This window comes from Schistocerca americana, chromosome 2, assembly GCF_021461395.2.
Source record: "Schistocerca americana isolate TAMUIC-IGC-003095 chromosome 2, iqSchAmer2.1, whole genome shotgun sequence".
NCBI lineage: Eukaryota > Metazoa > Arthropoda > Insecta > Orthoptera > Acrididae > Schistocerca > Schistocerca americana.
In genome coordinates this window covers 767,469,909-767,493,082 of record NC_060120.1, presented here as the reverse complement: position 1 = coordinate 767,493,082, position 23,174 = coordinate 767,469,909, and the positions used below count along the sequence as shown (strand labels likewise).

Sequence of the window (23,174 nt, the reverse complement as noted above, 5' to 3'; positions counted from 1 at the left end):
GAAGAATGCTGAAGATTAGATGGGTAGATCACATAACTAATGAGGAGGTATTGAATAGAATTGGGGAGGAGTTTGTGGCACAACTTGACAAGAAGAAGGGACCGGTTGGTAGGACATGTTCTGAGGCATCAAGGCATCACAAATTTAGCATTGGAGGGCAGCGTGGAGGGTAAAAATCGTAGAGGGAGACCAAGAGATGAATACACTAAGCAGATTCAGAAGGATGTAGGTTGCAGTAAGTACTGGGAGATGAAGAATCTTGCACAGGATAGAGTAGCATGGAGAGCTGCATCAGACCAGTCTCAGGACTGAAGACAACAACAACAACAACAACAACAACAACATATTTACCAGGGAGTAACTCCAAAGTGGAGATGAAAGGATAAAGTTAAAATGAAAGAATAAAGTTAAATGAAATTATCGTCAATATATTAGAAACAAGAATCCTAGGTCAGAGACGCTATTTACGTAATAGTGGCATTTGAGTGAGAAAGTTCATCATATCTTTGAGGTAACAAAATATAAGATATGTTTTACGCTAAATAACAAGACACGAGAAATAATTACGTGCAAAAGGTATTAGAGCAATTAATCCGAATTGTTTTAACAATGGCGTCAATATATTCTGCGATCAGTAATAATATATGATAATAAACCGTCGTTTCCTTAACATTTTGCTGGGGTAATTAAACTGAATTACATCGTATTAGCCGGCCAGAGTGGCCGAGCGGTTCTGGGCGCTACAGTCTGGAACCGCGCAACCGCTACGGTCGCAGGTTCGAATCCTGCCTCGGGCATGGTTGTGTGTGATGTCCTTAGGTTAGTTAGGTTTAAGTAGTTCTAAGTTCTAGGGGACTGATCATCTCAGAAGTTAAGTCCCATAGTGCTCAGAGCCATTTGAACCATTTTTGAACATCGTATTATCGTAGTGTGAAGGTACGACTTTGCGTCAGTTACAGCGTATTTCTATTGAGAATAGCTTTTCTGTGGTAATTAAAAGGGTTTTTGCAAGTCTTTGCAAATAACAGATCTGCCATTAAAGCAGTAGTTTTTTATAATACGTTACGTAATTAAAGCTGTTACGTATACGATGAGCGTAGGTTTGAAAGTGATAACACTGGTACTTTGTGGTTACACATAAACCGTGGGTGTAACGTGATGTTATTGACTCTTCAAGTCATTGTCAGTCGTTAGAATCTAACCGAGTTAGGAATAATAGTTAAAGTGATCTCAGCTGAACTAATCTCAGAATGGTTGACTTTTTGTTCCGTACTTGACACTGTGAAAGTGGTTGGATGCGATAGCGCATCGCGTGTAAAAATTATTTTAATTTTGCTGGGTATACCGTATGTATGCCAGATAATGTGCCGGTTCCCTGTTTTACTTCAAACTTTTCCGCATTCTGTTACGGAGCGGAGGAACAAGGCATTGCTGATGGGGATCAATCATCTGAATGAAGAGGCCTCTGCTGATGTTGTGGAGTATTAGAAAGTGCGGTAACAGCATACAGTTACACGTGAGACGCTGTTCATCTGTACGGTACTATTCTCCTGGGCGTATGACGGCCTCGTATTCGATAAAGCTTCCGATACTGCGGCTGGTATTGCAGCCATCCTTCACTGGGATGGCTACTAGTGGCTTTTTGTTTCCGCTTTTATTTTTTGTGTTTTATCCTCTGAAAGAACGTTCTCTGTAGTTTTGTCCCCGTTTAGTAAAACCAATCTGTATATCTACCGCGCAGCGAGAGTACTAGTCTGTGCACCAAAAGAGTTCAACAAAGTGGGTGAGGTGGTTAGAGGTGCTGCTACGTGGGATATGACAAAGCGACCTCATGTCTTTGCTACGTCGCTTGCAAACACGATCTGCAGGAGAAGAAACCACAGAAAAAAAAACTACTGTCAATACCGCAATCGATTTTATGTGAAGCAGACTCCTTCACCTCGTCCTTGCAGCTGAAACGTGTGCCTACGAAGTGTGGGAATAATTGTGATAAATTTCTGATGTAATAAATGAATGTTAATGGCCATAATGGATTAGTTTTGCGTTAGCACCATGAATAGTTCTGTAATTAGTAATTATAGTAGTTTTAATAATTCTGATAGTAGTAAATTTAGTGAACACAGTAACAAAAGGCATTACGCTGAAGCACTCTGACGGATTCAGCCTATCTCAGTTTACGAAAGAGCGAACGGTCTTGGTTGTAAAACTGGATTTTTTAAAATTTTATTTGTCCTCCAATGATGCGCTTCGCCTTATACAAGGTATCTTCAAATTGGTCTACGGAAAAAATAAGCTTCCATACATAACCTCGATTGTATGTGCTGCATCCTATGTGCTTAACACGATATTTTGCCAGTAAGTTGTTTTATTTTTTTTTTTGCCAGCCCAATTTTTCTATATCGGGGTCAGGCTGAAGATCCCTTGTATAAGGCGAAACGGACCCAGTTTCACAGCCAAGACTGTTTGTTCTTTCATATTGTTACCATTGGTTGCTGTATCCCATCGCCATGGATTGGTAAAAGTTCTATGTCTCAGTTTAAGTATCGAAACTTTATGAGAGGTATTGTCGAAATCCAGACTGGCAGGAGAGGCGCTGTTTCAGATCGAGATAACTGAGTCAATGAGGGTGTTGACCGCGAAAGTCTGGATCCCTGCTTGGAGTAACAGTCTGGTATATATATTTGCACTCTAGCAAGTTCCAAAACAGCACATACTTCTCTGTAGAGTGAAAGATTTATTTTGGAAACTTTCTTTACTACTGAAACGCCATTATTGAAACAGAATTGATCACTCTGAAAGGGTACAGTACCGCCCGACATTGAAAATAGTTACAACATTCTTTGTTATTCTTGTCAGAACAATATATTTTTTGTAATAATAACTCAATTTCACTTAATACACCGAAGCCGGATACCAGTGTAGCAAATAAGGACAATTTATTTATTTAATTGATCACACGTGCACTCCCACAAAATAAATCCCTATATCCAATTTGGTGAGATCTGCGAAATGAATGAATGTGTGGTCGTCTGCTAACCGCAGATAGTGAATGTGCAATATATGATCATCTTTGAGACGGTCCTTTGGTCACCTTTGGTGGAACCAAAGAGATGAAATTTACCTGAGCTTTGAGCGCCTGAAATGTGGCTGACCAATACAGTAGCAAGGTGCTCCCCCACCTCGGTGGAGGTGCGCGATGACCTGAAGAACGGCCGTGTTTCAGCACTCTGGCGCTGGACCTTGTGTTGGTAAGACCTGTCTTATGTGTTCTCCGTAAAGACAAAAGAGGGGAGAAAATGGTATGCATGCGAAATACTTAAGAGTAGTTTGGAATAATTATTTCTCTGTTTTGGGAACTTTTGGGGGGGAATTAAATGACAGACAGGTAATATTAAGGGGATCGTAGTAATCTTCGGATGTGACCAACGGTCACAGTGAAACCACGTGTAGCAATAAGTTGAAATACTTGCGAGTGCTAGTACTAAGTTGAAATACTTCCGAGTGCTAAAGTTAAGCTGAATTACTGGCGTGTGTACTATAAGTTGGAAATATTTGAGAAATGGCGTGTGCAGGACTTGAAATTAGAGACGAGCACTTCCACGTGGTGAGTACTGTGAGAGTCTCAACCTGTGTATGAGACAAAGGATAAAGAGAAGTGCTCGTCCATGGTATCAGTTGAGGACTCGCGTGTGTGACGAATATGATCTGAATATTACTTTGCGTGTTATGTTTCCGTGTGACGCTAGATTCAAACTATAATACTCTGAGCTAGAAGCAAGGTGTGTCAGCCGTCTATCCAGCAACGCCACTTGGCTTGCATTGCGCAGGAAGACGTGCACATATCCTCCAGAGTTCGTAGTAGGAAAGAAAAGTTACGAAGTGGGGCAGTGTCGTGTGAAACTGGGATGAATACTGATTGAAGTGGGAAAGCTTAAAGTGAAGTGATTCTAACGTTGTGACTACTCTTTGTGGTGTATTGTATGTTGCCAGTGTGATGTATTTCACGTAATTTAATTATGTGTGGTTTGCATGGGAGAGTAGCAAGATAGGTTCAGAAGCAGTGGGTTGTGCATGTTTCTTTTTGTACCGCACGGTCTGGAGGAAATTTTCGTGATGATGGATGTGAGAGTCGAAGTGTGAGATATAGCAAAAGATCCACCATCCTATCCAGAAAGTGCACTGTAGCGTTAGATAATTACGAGACCATAAGACAGAGAATCACCAATGTAAAGCCATGCCCACTGGACGGAGTTTCTTATATGTAATTGTTGTATAAAATGTAATGGTGTGTTTAGGTTATGTTTGAATCATAATAGAATTTATCAGAATAAAAAAGATAGTGAAAAGAAAAAGATTGGTGGCCTTGTTCTTCGAATAGTGTGTAGTCATTATATCCAGAATTTATAATGTATGCACCATTCATATTCAGTGCGATGGCCACGTGTTGATCAAAGTCGTTGGGTAAGAAAAAAAATTTAGTATTCCCAGTGCGTAGTGAACAATCAGAGCTGTGTAAATTACTAGTAGTCAGACGTGCGTTATCCGATTCCGTTGCGTAATATTCAAACAGGAGAATAATTTGTAGCTCAATTGTGAGTACTAGAGCTCATAGTCAGTCATTGATGTTACTCGATAAATAAGAATAAATCCACTCGCTTGGCAGACATCTTGCAGGTTTGACTGCTTGATGCCACAGTATGAGCAAGGCATGTGGATGCCTTTCAACTCAAACAGAATCATAGTGGGGAAAAACGACAGATCGTGAACTACTAGGTAATAGGCTATAATGAATAATAAATCAGAAAATGCTGTACAATCCATCAAGATTCATTCACGAAAACAAGTACTTTCTGGGGAAAGCATCATGTCGACACTGGATAGTTTTCATTCCTCCCTATCACAGCCATTTTCTTTACAGGAATACTTGCCAAGCAGTTGCAGTGTATCTTCTTCGTCATTGCCATGTTCTACCACTCTCCTTGCAACACATGAAAAGTGCTGTAACTGTTTCGGCATATCCTCGTCTGACTTTCAGTAAGCCTTCCGCAACGATGCCAACGGTTATAGTCTTCGAGATGTGAATGCGAACATTACATTCCAAATCAAAGTATCAGTTCTAAATTTACGCTACAGCGTAGGTAGTACCGAAAGTCTTCGAGAAATTAAATTCGATGGACCGACAGCAATACAGAAAAGAGACGCAAATTAACTCGTTTTTGAATGCGGGGTACCACACTATGATAACTGATATTCACCTGGTATTCCCCAATTTCATACAAAATGAACTCTTAAACCTTGTGAACTTGTACTTAGTTGTCCAAAATGATTCTTTTCCATAGTTTTTAAATCCCAATGTAACGTGGATCGTTCCTTTACAATTGTCGACAAGACGTTTAACCCAACCTCTCCCAAACTCATTCTGTAGAAACATTGTCGATGTTACAAGCTTTCTTTTAAATGCCATCTTTGAGTTTTTGAAACACTAGGGTATTGTGGATGCTGACAAGCAACTTACTATTCCTATCATAAATGCAGTCGCCATATGTAATTTCATCGTTCGTCCTTATAGCTACTAAAATCCGTGCACCGAAATTAGAACAGGATAGTTATGTCGCCATAAGTAGTAAATGTTCTTCACTCCTACAATGAAGACGCGGCCCTCGTTTCGACAACTGAGATTAACGACGGGGAGCATTCTCGGCAGACCACGTGCAGCCCACAACGAATAGTTTTGCTGCCCAGTGGTGGGATGGCCAAACGATGTTCTTTGTCTTCTCATAGATCTTAAAATATATAGCAAAAGGCGGAAAAAAGTATCCATATTTAATTCTTCTGTTCAGTCCAGACTTACTTTCCAAAAAGTATTGTGCTAACCATTGTATGCACGTTGAAACGACCCCTTTGTACAATTATACATGACTGTGCTTAAACTGACACACAATATATTTAGCGCAACGCAATCTGACTTTCAAAAATCCCTACAAAAGAATGGCCCTGACTAACATTAACCTATACCTTTCACAAATCACTTACCTCACAATAATCTTCGTTACTCGAACTACTGCAATACGGCGAGCGCCACTTCTGCCAGCTAAATAAAAGATTCAAACTACTGAAGGCACTAACTACTGATAGGCATAGTTAGCAAAAGAAAGATTTTGACAGAGAACAAACAATGTATTTACCTTAATAGTGTTCAAAGGTCATAATATATATAGCAGTTCATGACATCCATTCTTACAAATGTACTATTTCTGATGGACACAAGTCCAGATCATCCGCTCTCAAAAATCCGCCATCTCACTTCCCCACATCCACCACTGCTGGCGGCTCACCTCCAACTGCGCAACGCTACACGCTGTTAACAGCCAACTGCCCAACACTACAATGGCGAATATCACTCCAACAATGCAAACCAACCACAGCCTTCACGCAGCACAGTCAGTGATTTTCATATAGAGCGCTACGTGGCGTTACCAATAAGAAAACCTAAACAGCCTACTTACAACGTTTCGATACAAGCATTTCGAATTTCCGAAACTGTGATTTACAGAACTTATATTTACATGTTTGAGTACAATATTGAACCAGTGAATAGTCAAATGTGAATGAAAAAAACTGAGATCCGTTGCGGTTCATATCTGAAAGAAATATTCAGTGAGGTGGGTGTACTTGGATTTTACAATTATTTAGATTCCATGTTTGAAAATAATAGAAGATTCGAACATGAAGTTATTATCCATGTTCGGAGGCAATTGCCACTGTGAACATTTATTTGAAATCATGGAAGGAAATGAGTCTATTGTCAGACCTAGAATTACTGACGTTCATTTTGAGTCAGTTTTCTCCCGAAGTAGTGTCAGAACTAGAACACTAATTTTATTTTTTCTTACCCATTCACGTATTTTACTTTCAAAAATAAACCTCCACTTCCACAAAAAGTCAAGTTCCTTTATTGTAGCCCACATGGACTTATACCTCTTTATATGGCTCGCATTAGCCTTTGACATGGTTGCCTTAGAGCTTGAAACAGCTGCTGCTGCTGAGCAAACAAGTGTAGATCGACAGCAGTAGTGTGTCTAACTCTATTGCTGCCTTTCCGGTGCGTCAAAACCATTGGCACCAACCTGTTATCTCACCGGGATTTCGTCGGTTATCGTTAGTTCCGTTATTCCGACGTATACCTTGTAATGTTGTTGCTTTAATTTCTTCTGAAAGCGGTGCTGATAGACAATAGAAGCGGGTTAAAAGCTGTGAGCTGTCGGGGGAAGTTAACCTTGCATTACTGAGCAACTGTTTCACCAGGTATCCAGTCTAGCTTACCAAATTCCCAACCAGACTAACATTAATTATAATCTTTTAATCGTCATACGACAACCGGTGATATATATATATATATATATATATATATATATATATATATATATATATATATATATATATAAAGAGAATTTAAATAAAAAGAAATAAATCGGTTTATATTTGGAAATTTATTTTAACATTGATCATTGAAATTTCAGCATATTAAACTTGATTCATAACTAAACTGGTGCCTTATTTAGGATTGTGTAAATGTGAGTTTGTAATCTTACGGAACACATCAAATAGGGAGTCAAGATTGGGAGACTACATACAACACTGCATTAATAAAATAACACACGAAGAACGTTGAAACATATGCAAGAAGAAATTAACCACAACGAACCGATTCAATTTTCACCCAAAGAAGTTACGTTCGTAGCGCAATCCTGTCCGTCATGAAATTACCACACACTGGTATACTAAATTCATACTAACTCTCTGTGAAATCTTCCCGAAAAGAATAGCTGAGGTCTACTTCGATGCTTACATCACATGCTTCACGTGGCCAACTTGGTTTACACAAAGAGTGTAACTCCACAATAATTTTGATAATTAAAATAAATTACATCGAAACGCAATTTACAAAAGAAAAACCTCGAACTGGTTACAATCGTCTTACTATTAACCTGATGGGTCAAACAATTGTATAAGCACGTGGTACTGGTCTCACAACGTACACCCCACGTGGGTTGAACATAAAGAAAAGTTGCTATATTGAAAAATATTGTCAAGACGAGACGTTATAATCTCACGCACATTCGCATTTAAGATTGATGATCTTAGTTAGAGTTACTGATCAACACGTGGTTCCACTTTACTCACAAAGTAGTGACAAAGCAACTACCGGAATATATTCTGAACTTCACACGAGAATTACACTGCGCTGCAATTTAAGATAACATTTGATATTTTAGAGCTAAACCTGAAATAAAGGCGATTAAATTTTCAGTTAGGCTGAACTTAAGAAATCCATTGTCCTACGGACTTAGTAGACACGCGCTTAGCCGGAGATCTTACCACTTCAGACGCTCGCCGCGGACAGACTGACCTGGGCTCCTACCGAGCATGCTAACAGATACAAACGGAAGTGACCAGAGAGGCAACTTCCTATACCAACATGACAAGGGACGGACAGGGCCATACTAAGAATAGAAACCTCTCTGCTTTCAAAAAGCGTAGCTACCTGTTCTGACGTTGGTCTTACTGTTCTCTAGCAGAAAGGCTTGTCTGCTACCCTCAAGCATGCAACTAGAAATACATTTGCTCATTCATCCTCTCACACAGAAGGGAAGGGGGATGACAGTATCTTATCATATACAGTATATAAAAGAAAGCGGATATAGGTTCCGTATGAGACTGTGTGACATGAATTGCATATAAACTGTGTTTTAAAGTGTAGTAGTGTGACAGATCGTTCTTTTTTATGTGTAAAAGTAACATGTTCCACTACTCAGTCTCCTCCTAGATAGTCAGAAACACCACAGTAAATTTAGAAGAGGAATTTATGCCGTAAATGACAACAGATTTAAGAAATTAACATGAAAGGAATCCAACAGAGACCTTTCAACCTCCGTTAATAACGCTCGCCAGTGCTCTCGATACAAACTGTGAGAGTGGCAGCATTTATCCGGTGCGTGTGTTTACGGGAGACAGGATGTGGGGTTACTTGTTTGTAGACTCGGCAAGTGTATGTGTAGGCGGGCTCCGTGGGCGAGTAATGTCTCCCCGTTTGATGGGGGTGCAGTGCAGTGCGGTATTGTGCGGCGCCGTGCCCTGTGAGAAAGTCAACAGGCGCTGCCGGGGGGCTGTCCTGCGACCTTTCCTTTTTTCCTACGTTTCCCCTTGGAGGCGCGCGCTGTATTTGGGCGGGCGGCGTCTCTCAGCGCCGCAACCGCCACTCCAAGTGGCGCCAGTAGGGACGCCTTGGGAAAGCGACCCCCGGGCTATCTCACGTCGCGCGGCGCGCCCGCTATCAGCACGCGCTCACACACAGCCCGCCCCCCTATGCTGCGCTTCTGGGACGACAAGTTACTGCCGCCACACGGCGCCTGCGCTTCTGCCGGAAATACACCCAGTCCGTGTTCTCTGACAACGACGTATTTTTTTTTTTTTTTTTTGTCAGACATGTTTCTCTACATCTACATACATCTACATGGCTTCTCTGCAAATCACACTTAAGTGTCTGGCAGAGGGGTCATCGAACAACCTACACAGTAATTCTCTACTATTCCACTCTCCCCCCTAGCGGAATAAAAGAACACCTCTTTCTTTCCGTACGACCTCTGATTTCCTATATTTTATTATGATGATCGTTTCTCCCTATGCAGGTCGCCGCTAAGAATATATTTTCGCATCCGGAATAGCAAGTCGGTGATTGAAATTTCGTGAGAAGATCCCGCCGCAACGAAAAACGCCATAGTTTTAATGAGTTCTACCCCAAATCGTGGATCATGTATCTGACACTCTCTTCCCTATTTCTCGACAACAATAAACGTGCTGCCCTTCTTTGGCCGTTCTCGATGTACTCCATTAATCCTGTGTGGTAAGCATCCCACACTGCGCAGCAGCAGTGCAAAAGTGGACGTACAAGTGTAGTGTAGGCATTCAGTTTCGTGTGTTTGCTGCATCTTCTGACTGTTCCGTAAATAAATCGCAGTCTTCGATTCACCTTCTCCACTACATTTTCTATGTGTTATTTCCAATTTAACTGTTTGTAATTGTAATTTGTAGCTATTTAATTAAATGTACAGCTTTTATATTTGATTGATGTATCGTGCAAGCGAAGTTTAACGGATTCCTTTCAGTACTCGTGTGGATGACCTCATAATTTTCATTATTTAGGGCCAATTACCAATTGGATATCGTATCTAAATCATTTTTCAGTTGTTTGTGATCTTCTAATGACTTTACTGGACGATAAACGACGGCTTCATCTGCAAAAAAACATAAGACGGCTGCTCCGATTGACTCCTAAGTTGTTAATATAGATGCAGAATAGCAGAGGGCCTATAACACTACCTTGGGAATGTCAGAAATCACTTCCGTTTTACTCGATGACTTCCCGTCAGTTACTACGAACTTTGACCTCTCCGACAGGAAATCGCGAATCCAGTCGCATAACTGAGCGAACTGAGTCGATATTCCGGGAGTACGCAATTTGATTACAAGCCGCCTGTGAGGTACGGTGTCAAAACAATCTAGAAATACAGAATTTGATCCAGACCACCATGATTTCCTCTCCTGAGCCAACCTCTTCATCTCAGAGTAGCACTTACACCCAATTATTTGTTGGATTTATTCCAGTATCAGCCTTCCCTTACAAATTTTACCCTATAAATGGTCCCTTTAGCTAGTCAGTGTTAGCCGCATATGGCTTTACTCGTCGATACTACAACATGTCTTCCCATTTGTTATCTTCAGTCCTGTTGTCAGCACTGTTCTCTGGCACCACGTGTCTCAGACACTTTGATTCTCGTCTTTTTCGGATTTTACACAGTCCGTGAATCACTTCCAGGCAATGACGGGCATTCGATGAACATTTTGAAAGTTTCTCCTCAAGGCCTAGGTTTATTTCTAGTAGGCTTCGAGTGGAGTTCAATGCTCTCTTTGCCTGCCTTTTTCTGCTTGTTATGTCCTCCTCCCGTCACTCGTCATGGGTTAATTTTGCTTCCAAGGTATCAGAATTACCCCGTCTACTACATGGGCCCCGATTTTTATCTCAAGTTTGTAGCTAATCTCATTCTCGTGCTCCTCAGTACTCACGTTTTTCCTTGGTTTACTCTCAGTACATATGAAGGGCTTATTTCAATAGTGGTACAAGCACATTACCTCAACTTTTCTATCATGTTTCTGAAATTAACGATCCAAACAAACAGAAAGAAAGGTTCATCTCTAGCAAGAAGCCATATGCTTGAATATTTGTGGTATCTCAACTACAGATTTTTCAGCGCTCATTTAACTTTAGGATTCTGTATCTCAAAATGAACAAAAATGGACTTGTACCACTATCGAAATAAGCCTTTCATATAATGTGCTCAGTAGCCCATTTCAGTTCATGTAATTCTTCTTCACTTTCAAATTTTAAATACAGTAGGTATAAGGAAACGTCCATGGCCATAAATAAACTTTCTCTACTTGAGAGGGCACCCCCATGAAAAAAGAGTGATCGTAGGACAATGAAACTTTGAGGAAACGTTTCTAAGCACATGCGAAAGGGAAATAATGAATAAACTATTGAAAGGAACACATTTTAATTCACACATGAGACAGTAACATTTGTTAACTGCTTGCACTGGCTACTTTCCGGGTTACAAGCGTTGCTCAGTGTGACGACTATCTGCATCCACGACAACCTGGAAGTTTGTACAGATGCCATTTCACAACTGTTCGCAGCACTTTTCTAACGGAATGTTCAGCTTTTGTGACACAGCAGGTGCACTGCTTGAAGTTCGCACATTGCGTCCAGCTTTCTCATCCAAGGCATCAGTAATTTCCTCAACAATTATGTGGCGCAATTGGCCATGGGCCTCTACAAGTAGCAGTTCCCAAGGCGCCAGTTAATTCGAACAGCTGAATCATGTTCTTCAAAACTAGTGGGAAAGAGGACTTATCAGTATTCCATTCATTCGTCACTATCAGTGAACAAAAAGTGGTTCAAGTGGCTCTAAGCACTATGCGACTTAATATCAGTCCCCTGGACTTAGAACTACTTAAACGCAACTAATCTAAGGACATCAAACACATCCATGCCCGAGGCAAGATTCGAACCTGCCACCGTAAGAGCAGCGCGGTTCCGGACTGAAGCGCCTAGAACCGCTCGGTCACAGCGGCCGGCACTCGAGAAGAGCAGCAGCACTATTGCTGTTACTATGCTAAAACAGTTTTACGAGGAAAGCCCTGCTCCTCTTGTCCAGACCCATGCTGACTGTCTCCAACTGTAATGCAAACCGATGCTTGTGTTTCAACCGTACAACACCGAACCGATACTGGCGAGTAGCAGCAAGTCACTTATTCCTATTAAGTAGGGTACTTATACGGTAAATACACTGAAGTGCCAAAGAAATTGGTATAGGCATGCCTATTCAAATACAAAGATATGTAAACAGGCAGAATATGGCGCTGCCATCGACAACGCCTATATAAGACAAAAAGTGTCTGACGCAGTTGATACATCAGTTACTGCTGCTACAATGACAATTATGAAATTAAATGAGTTTCAACGTGGTGTTATAGTCGGCGCACGTGCGATGGGACACAGCATCTCCAAGATAGCGATGAAGCAGAGATTTTCTGATACCACCATTTCACGAGTGTACCGTGAATATCAGGTATCCGGCAAAACTCAAATGTCCGACATCGCTTCGGCCGGTAAAAGATCCTACCTGCTACATATTTCAATGATGGGCCATCAACAAGTGTCAGCGTGCGAACCATTCAATAAAACATTACAATATGGGCTTTCGGAGCCGAAGGTCCACTCGTGTACCCTTGATGACTGCACGTCACAAAACTTTGCACCTCACCTGGGCCCTTCAACACCGACATTGGACTGCTGATGACTGGAAACATATTGCCTGGTTGGACGAGTCTCGTTTCAAATTGTATTGCGTGGATGGACACGTACGGGTATGGAGACAACCTCATGAATCCATGGTTCCTGATGTCAGCAGGGGACTGTTGAAGCTGGTGGAGGCTATGTAATGGTGTGAGGCGAATACAATTGGAGTGATATGGGATCCCTGATATGTCTAGGTACGACTCTGGCAGGTGACACATACGTAAGCATCCTGTCTGAAGACTTGCATCCATTCATGTCCATTGTGCATGCCGACGGGTTTGGGCAAGTCCAGCAGGAGAATGCGACATTCACGTCTCCAGAATTGCTACAGAGTGGCTCCAGGAACATTCTTCTGAGCTTAAGCACCAAACTCCCCACACATGAACATTATGGAGCATATTTGGGATGGCTTGCAACGTGTTGTTCAGAAGAAATCTCAACCCCCTCGTTCTCTCACGGATTTATGGCCGGCCCTGCAGGTTTCATGGTGCCAGTTCCCTCCATCACTACTTCAGACATTAATAGAGTCCATGTCACGTCGTGTTGCTGCACTTCTGCGTGCTCGCGGCTGCCCTACACGACACTACTCAGGTTTTCCTGTTTCTTTGGCTCTTCAATGTAGTTTCCCGGCTACAATGGCTCAAGTAGCGTAAGTTCAATTATGAGCACCGTGTACAAACATACAGATTTACTGAATGACTTTTTAAGTCTTGATAGATGAGAACTCTGTCCGTCACCTTAGAGAAGGACATTTGAAATCTCCACCATCTACTGAGAAAAAAGACTTAGCACAAAAAGAAACAGCATAAATCATATTTCTGTAAACAATAGCTACAGAGCGAAAGCAACATATAATTTTACACACAAATACACAAAACTAACACAGGGACTTACCATATTACTAACAAAGAGAAAAAAATTACTAGAATCTCATACGTACTGGCCATTTCATAAAACACCACCTTTTCTTTCGCTATGAGTCTTCTGCTAGCTTTTGGTGCAGCCCGCCACAATTCCTCTCCTGCGCCCATCTCTTCATTTCAGACTAGCACTTGTGCCCTTACTCCTTAATTTGCTTGATGTATTCCAATCACTGTCTTCCCCTATAGTTCCTACCATCTACAATTCCCTCTAGTACCATGAAGCCCTGCTCGCATTGTCCAGACTCATGCTGACAGTGTGCAACTATAATGCTAATTGATGCTTGTGTTTCAACCCTGCATCACCGAACCAGTACTGGAGCCTAGCAGCAAGCTGTAACACATGTGCCATCGTCCTGTCCGTTCTTCTCATCTGTGTTTTCCATATTTTTCTCGCTTCACCGGTTCTGAGAAGAACCTCCTCTTTCCTTACCTTATCAATCAACCTGATTTTCAACGTTCGTCTATAGCACCACATCTCAAATGTTTCGATCTCCTTCTGTTCCAGTTTTTCCACTGTCCAAGTATCTGTATGAGAAAAGCAATGAAACTATTCCATTCTCCACTAAGATTAACTTACGATACTTATTAGTCCAGCATAAAATTAAAGTTACAGTATTTGAACAGTTGTGGGATGCATAAAATATGAGCCCAGTTGGTTTGCCTTTATGTCGGGAAAACAGGCAGGAATTTCAGAACACATTACTAAGAACACATGAATGCCTTCAAACAACCACTTCGAAAATTTAGGCTTTGCATGCGTTATCAGTAAGACAGAAAACAATTTGGTAGTATTACACAAAGAACCTAAAGGTAATGCTCTGTTAGAATAAGTGGAATCAGACCTACATGAAATCGTAAAGACTGAATGCCTGTTAAATGAACAGATATGCTTATTTTAGCAACTTGAAAGACTTACTTTAAATTTGATATTTTACACGTGCCAAATTATTTTACAACTCTGGTATCTTGCACTACGTTATAACCGTCGTCTTTGGTTATCTCATATTGTCATGGATCTGTGAAGTGTTTTGAAATCTACAATCAAATGTAGGCATTAAGTGACCTGATTTGCAATTATGGGATGGAGAAATCAAATCAACTTTATCTGACATTATTGGGTTAAAATATTAAGTCTGCCATTCTAGTAAGTTTTCTACTGTTTTCCATCTTATTTTCCGTTTTTTGATTCGAGAGTTTCAACAGGAACGTACTTTTCATATCATTTCGCTCAAGAGCATATCCAAGAAAGGTATTAACCGATTGCAGCTAATGAGAGACGTAATGAGTCCGAAAGGCATCGCGTCATCGAATAAAAAACGATAAAAACTGTATGCCTTCAGGATTTATTTTTCAAACTTCCGTGTACCGACGATATTTGGACGACGCCAAGATGCAGCGTCCTTTATGCTTATATTATTAAAAAGATCTGGTCTCACTATTTCTAGTAGCAAATATGTCGAGTCAGGTTTATAACGTTACAGACGACCTAGGCTTCAGAAAGCTTGGTGTGTGCGGCTCTTTGTAGGAACGTGCCATGTCGTTTATGGGTGGATTATGATGACAGTCCGAGAGAGACGCAAACTGCACCAGAAACACGTCTGACAGCAACCGCCAGGTAAATCGTTTCACACTGATGTCTGCTTGCATAACCATCACATGAAGTGCATTACGAATAGTATCACTGTGCAGGATTTATATTACTGGAACAATGAAAAGAAGGGGCATGTCAAGGAAGAATTAATTTGGTAGTCGTGAGGTGTGTATTAGGAGGTGAGAAGGGATGTTTAAGATGGAGACCAAAGCGTGAATACCGTCAGCAGGTTTAAATGGATATACACTACTGGCCATTAAAATTGCTACACCAAGAAGAAATGCAGATGATAAACGGGTATTCATTGGACAAATATATTATACTAGAACTGACATGTGATTACATTTTCACGCAATTTGGGTGCATATATCCCGAGAGATCAGTACCCAGAACAACCACCTCTGGCCGTAATAACGGCCTTTATACGCCTGGGCATTGAGTCAAACAGAGCTTGGATGGCGTGTACAGGTACAACTGCCCATGCAGCTTCAGCACGATACCACAGTTCATCACGAGTAGTGACTGGCGTATTGGGACGAGCCAGTTGCTCTGCCACCATTTACCACGCTTCAGTTGGTGAGAGATCTGGAGAATGTGCTGGCCAGGGCAGCAGTCGAACACTTTCTGTATCCAGAAAGACCCGTACAGGACCTGCAACATGCGGTCGTGCATTATCCTGCTGAAATGTTGTGTTTCGCAGGGATCGAATGAAGGGTAAAACCACCGGTCGTAACACATCTGAAATGTAACGTCCACTATTCAAAGTGCCGTCAATGCGAACAAGAGGTGAGCGAGACGTGTAACCAATGGCACCACATACCATCACGCCGGGTGATATGCCAGTATGGCAATGATGAATACATGCTTCCAATGTGCGTTCACTGCGATGTCGCCAAACACGGATGCGACCGTCATGATGCTGTAAAAAGGACCTGGATTCATCCGAAAAAATTACGTTTTGCCATTCGTGCACCCAGGTTCGTCGTTGAGTACACCATCGCAGGCACTCCTGTCTGTGATGCAGCGTCAAGGGTAACCGCAGACATTGTCTCCGAACTGATAGTCCATGTTGCTGCAAACGTCATCGAACTGTTCGTGCAGATGGTTGTTGTCTTGCAAACGTCCCCATCTGTTGACTCAGGGATCGAGACGTGGCTGCACGATCCGTTACAGGCATACGGATATGATGCCTGTCATCTCGACTGCTACTGGTACGAGGCCGTTGGGATCCAGCTCGGCGTTCCGTAGTACCCTCCTGAACCCACCCATTCCATATTCTGCTAACAGTCATTGGATCTCGACCAACGCGAGCAACAATGTCGCGATACGATAAACCGCAAACGCGATATGCTACAATCCGACCTTTATCAAAGTCGGAAACGTGATGGTATGCATTTTTCCTCCTTACATGACGCATCATAACAACGTTTTACCATGCAACTCCGGTCAACTGCTGTTTGTGTATGAGAAATCGGTTGGAAACTTACCTCATGACAGCACGTCGTTGGTGTCGCCACTGGCGCCAACCTTGTGTGAATGCTCTGAAAAGTTAATCATTTGCATATCACAGCATCTTCTTCCTGTCGTTTAAATTTCGCGTCTGTAGCACGTCATATTCGTGGTGTATCAATTTTAATGGCCAGTAGTGTAGGTTGGAACAGCTATGCAAAAGCAAAAGAGTATGTGGAAGGTAGATTAGCATGGAGGACTGCATCATGAAAGTCTTTAGGGTAGGGACTGCTGCGGTACCGTACAGAGATCGCGTTGTTCCTGAGGACCACGCGCCGCTCTTAGCGTAGCAGCATTCTCACGCTGAGGTCAGTACAATATCGAACTGGCAAGAGCTCTTCCGCAGCTCGTGACCTCGCCTAAAGGAGTCAGTATCATAGTACAGAACCAACGTGACAATTAAAGTTTCTGAGGAACTTGTTCCTTCAATTGTGAAACATCTTACTACAAGTAAACACTTCGTTAACTAGAGCATGAAATGTTGTTTTGCTAGTCCAAGACAGCTGTAATAGTGTGTCAAAGTTAAATGATCCATTTATTCAGTCATGTAATGAAGTGAACAAATATTTCATATGTTCTTGTACGGTGAGCTTTCTCGCAGAGCAATCAGACAACCCACAGCTGTGGCTGCACGAAAGTACTTTCGCCTGATCGCAACAACAAATAGATAATTGAAATACAGATGTCAGAGTCGTACAATTGGACGAAGGTTTCTATTTATGCAGTACTTTATACCTGGCATTCAGCTCAAAAACCTTACAACTTACAACCAAATAATGAGAAAAACACATTACTTGTTATGTTGTAGAGCTGGTGTAACCAATCAGCTTGAGGCGTAACCTGGACGTTACTTTGGTCCAGAGTCGTACAGAGGTTGTCTCGCATAGCCTATGAATTCTGTACCGCAGACGCCTCCAGATTTTCGTCACTGAGAGAACGGACGCGGCCTGCTTCCAATATTAACCCGGCCTGCATCTGTGCTGGATGTAGCAGACGCTAATGCGGCGGAGGGCAGCTGGCGAGGCGACCACATCAAGAGCAGAGCAGAGCAGGCTGTCTGGCGGTGTGAGGCGGGCGGCTGCGTGGCGGGCCGGGGGCCAGATCTCCCGGGGCAGCGGCGCGTCAGCCGCCTCTCGGCCGCACCTCGCCTTTCTGCCAAAGTGCGGCCTGTCAGCCCCGTCTGCAACCCTAAATCACACCGCCAGGCGCTCGCCGTCTCAGGCCGCCTGAGAACAGAGATAAAGCGGCGTCTAAGAAGTGCGAAGGGTCCCTGGCATTCTGTGAAGTGTGCCTCTGGGAAACCATTCGACAACTCGCTGCTTTATTTCCAATCAGAGATACCGTCTTCGTCATCCAGAGCCGTAACTCCTGATGGCCCCCCACTGATTTAACCCTTTGATTACCAACGGGACGTATGTGTCAAATTGGTTCAAATGGCTCTGAGCACTATGGGACTTAACTTCTGAGGTCATCAGTCCCCTAGATCTTAGAACTAGTTAAATCTAACTAACCTAAGGACATCACACACATCCCTGCCCGAGGCAGGATTCGAACCTGCGAACGTAGCGGTCGCGTGGTTCCAGACTGAAGCGCCTAGAACCGCTCGGCCACTCCGGCCGGCGGACGTATGTGTCCCACGATAGGTTATCAAAGGACCAACTGGAATTTCTTGTGTGTTATTGACATGTATCAGTGTTCGAATGGTAAAGGAAAACCTACTAATGGTTAAAAGGATTATTATAATTACACATTGCACCTGTACTTTATGCTGTCCTAAAATTTCATTGTTAACCCTCATCTCACATCGAATTAGTTGGCATCTGCAAACAGTTAACCCAGTTACCACATTCGCATAGCGGACCGTCTTCAAACGTTCCCGGACACGCCGTATCAACGACTTGTACCCATGAATAGCTGCATGTCACGTCGCAAACGATGCCAATGTTGAACACCCGTAGTAGTCCGCCCCCGCTGGCTGAGTGGTAAGTTGGCCTTTGGCTGTGCTGCGGTGAGGACGCGCTGTTTGTGTTCCTGCCGCGGAGCGAGCGCACGTGTTGTTTACATCGTAATCGGCTGTTTCGCGCGTGCCGTACTCAGCATATAGATCACTATTGCGCACCAATACAGAAAATCGACGCTCAAATTTACGTTCCTCAACGAATTTGCACTGCCCAAAGCACTCGAAGTCGAACGATTTCTACGAGGAGAAGTTAAAATCCCGGCGACCGACATTCTCGGCATTCACTTGTCCATTGTGAGTAGTATCGTATATGTCAAGATCATCAACGATTGCCGGCCGCGGTGGACGTGCGGTTCTGGCGCTGCAGTCCGGAACCGCGGGACTGCTACGTTCGCAGGTTCGAATCCTGCCTCGGGCATGGGTGTATGTGATGTCCTTAGGTTAGTTAGGTTTAAGTAGTTCTAAGTTCTAGGGGACTTATGACCTAAGATGTTGAGTCACATAGTGCTCAGAACCATTTGAACCAATTTTTTCATCAACGACGCAACATGTGAACGGATCCTTCGGGAAACGAAACAGGGCCTCGTTTCTGCCATGCTGATGGCAATGTGGGGACTGTGCACGTCGATTATTCCGGCATGGGACTTCGCACGATCAGACTTTTCGAACTTCCTTTCGAACTACCGGCGGAGGACGTCGTGACAGCGCTGCGCCCCTACGGCACGGTGCATGATCATATTGCGGAAAAATGGCCGCAATTCCAAACATATCCTGTGCTGAACGGATTCCGCCACGTCCGAATAGAACTTAAAAGACATGTACCTTCATATCTGAATATCAGTGGCCGCCGTGCCATCGTCATCTACGATGGGCAACCGAAGACCTGCTCTGGTTGTGGGAGGGAGGGACTCCTCATATGTGAATGTATCCAACGTCGAATCACTCAACTGCCGCCGACTGCCGCGGACCTGCCGTCGCAGCCGACGCTGCTTCCCGTGACTTATGCAGCAGCCCTCACGACAGCTACCACTTCACCACGACAGCCGATATCCTCTGTTGGGTCGCGGCTCCATCCTCCAATACAGGATGATGACGACACACCCGTTCCACAAGCTACCGATTCAACTCCGATGCCGCCGCCCCCGTCGACGGATAACAACATACATGACGATAGCATGGCCGTAGACTCGCTTATTGTGCCTACGGCTGCCTTTGTGCCGGAACGCCGTGAATCTTTGCCATCGTCTGACACAGAAGGACACACCAGGAAGCAATGCTCTCTGAAGCGACGGAAGCGGAGCCGTAGAGGAACTTCCGAACGGGATGCGATACAGCCTCCAGAGGACGACGACTCCACCTTCAATGACGACGCTACCACAGAGGCAGCCGCCATTTGCTGCAGTGTGGTATCACCGAACGGAACTGAGGACAAACCACACGTATCTACAGTGGCAAAATCGGATGCCGATACGCAGGACAGATGCTGCCCACCACCTTCTGGAGTGCAAGCACCCAAGCCGCGTCCTGAGGAAGCTAGGGAAACCGATCCGGCTTTGAGTTCCCCAACGTTGGCGGATGACCACGACGACGACGGAACCATGCAAGCTACGCCAACAGGGCCCACGCCATTGGCGCCGGCTCTCTAGAAAGGACTGCAGGCGAGGTTTGGGGGGGATGCGGAGTTGTCAATACAGTCAGAAGCGTCATAGGTTATTCCAGTCTTAATGGATAACTTAACACCTGCGGTTCGGCAACAAGCTTATCGTATCGCCACGCTTAACCTCAACACGATACGAAAGGCAGTGAAGATCCAGTTGCTGCGTGAGATGCTTCGTTCTTCGGATGTTGACATTGCCCTGTTGCAAGAAGTGCATATAGCGGCCCTCCCCGTTTTCTACGGTTATGCGACATATATGTCACCGGCGGACCGAAATGGCAGCGTTACGGCAATACTAGTGCGCGACGGAATTGCCATCGAAGAAGTGACTTACCTTCCGTCAGGAAGGGGGCTAGCGATCACAGCACTGGGCACGCGCATCATTAACATTTACGCTCCATCAGGAACTGACCAACGCCGCGAACGATCGTTTTTCTACTCGGAGAATATCGCCCCCCTCTTTATCAGTCGATTCGATCAATATATCTTCGGCGGCGACTTTAACTGTGTGCTTCACCCCAAAGACCAAGTCCCTCATTTCTCGACTTGTCAAGAACTTCGGCTCCTGGTTCGTGATATGCTTCTCACCGACACGTGGGAGACATTGCACGGTGGCCGTCCCGGGCCGACATATCTTACTCGTCACTCAGCCAGTCGCCTAGACTGCATTTATGTCTCACGAGCTCTAGCGCCGGGAGAATTGGATGCCGAACTTAGTGCTTTCATGTGCACACTCACTCTACAGCAGCAGCGGATATGGCGCAGCCTAGGACCCTGGAAGCTGAATTGGCACATCTTCAAGACCCGGAATGGCATCAAATTATCGCCAACACATGGAAGGATTGCGAACGTCGTCTTCCCCGATACCCTTCGATTCTAGCATGGTGGGTGGAATGTGCGAAACCAGCGTTTCGGCGTGTGCTAACACAGTTCGGAAAAGATATCGCAGCGTGGCATCGTTACACATTGGACTTTTATTACCCGATGCTCCGCGAACTCGCCAGCCAACCACCGTCTCCAAAGCGACAAATGGAAAGCTGCCGAATTAAAGGTAAAATATTGTCTCTTACGAGGCAACGTTTGGAGGGGGTCGTCGTGCGATCGCGACGTCAAGACCGAGCGGAAGGAGAAAACCCGTCTATGCATCACATCGTGCTCGACAGCCGCCGACGACGACAGCAGCTGATCACGGACCTCATATTGCCAGGCAGCGGTTATAGAAGCCTTTGCAGATCGCTATCGCCGGTTTTACGACGAGGTGACTACAGAGGAAGCGGACGAGCACGACATACTGCAGCATGTGTCGCACACCCTCGACAATGCAGCAGCGGCGACGCTGTTAGCTGGACTTACACGGGACGACATCGAGGACACGCCTAACAAGAGAGCACTCAACAAGTCACCCGGGCCAGACGGACTGCCGCTCGAGTTTTATCGGACTTTCCGCGATCTAATGATACCCCGATGGATCATCATGTACCAACAACTGATGACCCCCGGTTCCCACGTGCTACCCGGATTCGTGGAAGGTCTCCTCATACCGATACACAAGCCTTCCAGAGGTCGGACGGTCGAGGACTACAGGCCAATTACAATGCTCAACGCGGACTATAAAATCTTCGCCCGACTACTCGCCAGCCGCATAAAGAAGGTTCTGCCCCTACTCCTCTCCATGGAGCAAACGACACAGGGCGGAGTGACCAACACGCAAACGGCAACCAGCGAATGCCACATCCTGTCGCCTTCGAGCTGCTCTGATCTCCATTGATTTCGACCACGCCTTCGACAGAGTTCACCACAAGTTCCTTCTGTCCATTATGGCCCGCATGGGCTTCCCGCCTGACTTTGTCGACATCTTTCAGCGCCTTTTCCGTGGAGCTGCATCCCGTGTACTGGTGAATGGACGGATTGCGGGTCCCTTTCCGATCCGACGGTCAGTTCGCCAAGGATGCCCACTCTCCATGATTCTTTACGCGATAGCACTCGCACCACTTGTCGGAGGGTTGAAAAACAGGCTCTCGGGCATGTCCTTGAGGGATCACACATTTCACTGCAGGATATATGCTGATGACCTTCTGTTACTTGTCCGATCTGGTGACGAGGTACGCTCGGTGATACAATGGATCAATCGCTATGGATTGGCAGCGGGCAGCCTCATGAATGTGGCCAAGTCGGCAGCGATGCCCATTGGGAGAGGTTTACAGGAGGACGCTTTATCCCCACTCCCACTAGTTAACAAGGTACGGTTCTTGGGCATAACATTTACACAGGGTGTGCGCCGCACGGCTGCCATGAACTATGCACGATTACTACAGGCAATACGCACAGAAGTTCGCTGGAACCTACTTCGACGGATGGACCTCCTACAGCGTGTGGAATACCTCAACCTTCACGTGGCGACTAAGATGATCCACATGGCTAAGGGCCTACCGATATCGACAGCGATGGCACACAGACTGCAAGCAGCGTTTGGATATTACCTTACCGCCGGACACCTATTCAAAGTCCACTACGAAACACTCACCCTCCCTCCACGTGATGGCGGACTGGGACTTATAAATGTACGAGCGTGAGCTACAGCGTTATACTTGTGCACACTGATGAAATTGTGGACC

At 44.4% G+C, this 23,174-nt stretch overlaps 1 protein-coding gene across 1 annotated transcript in view; it reads right to left on the bottom strand.

Moving 5' to 3' along the window:
* LOC124594413 overlaps positions 1 to 23,174 on the bottom strand; it is a 104,167-nt gene that overhangs the window by 18,082 nt on the left and 62,911 nt on the right. The window contains exon 2 of the mRNA XM_047132784.1: positions 17,907 to 18,168. Coding sequence (XP_046988740.1) covers positions 17,907 to 18,168 — 262 coding nt within the window. The remainder of the gene's footprint in view (positions 1 to 17,906; positions 18,169 to 23,174) is intronic.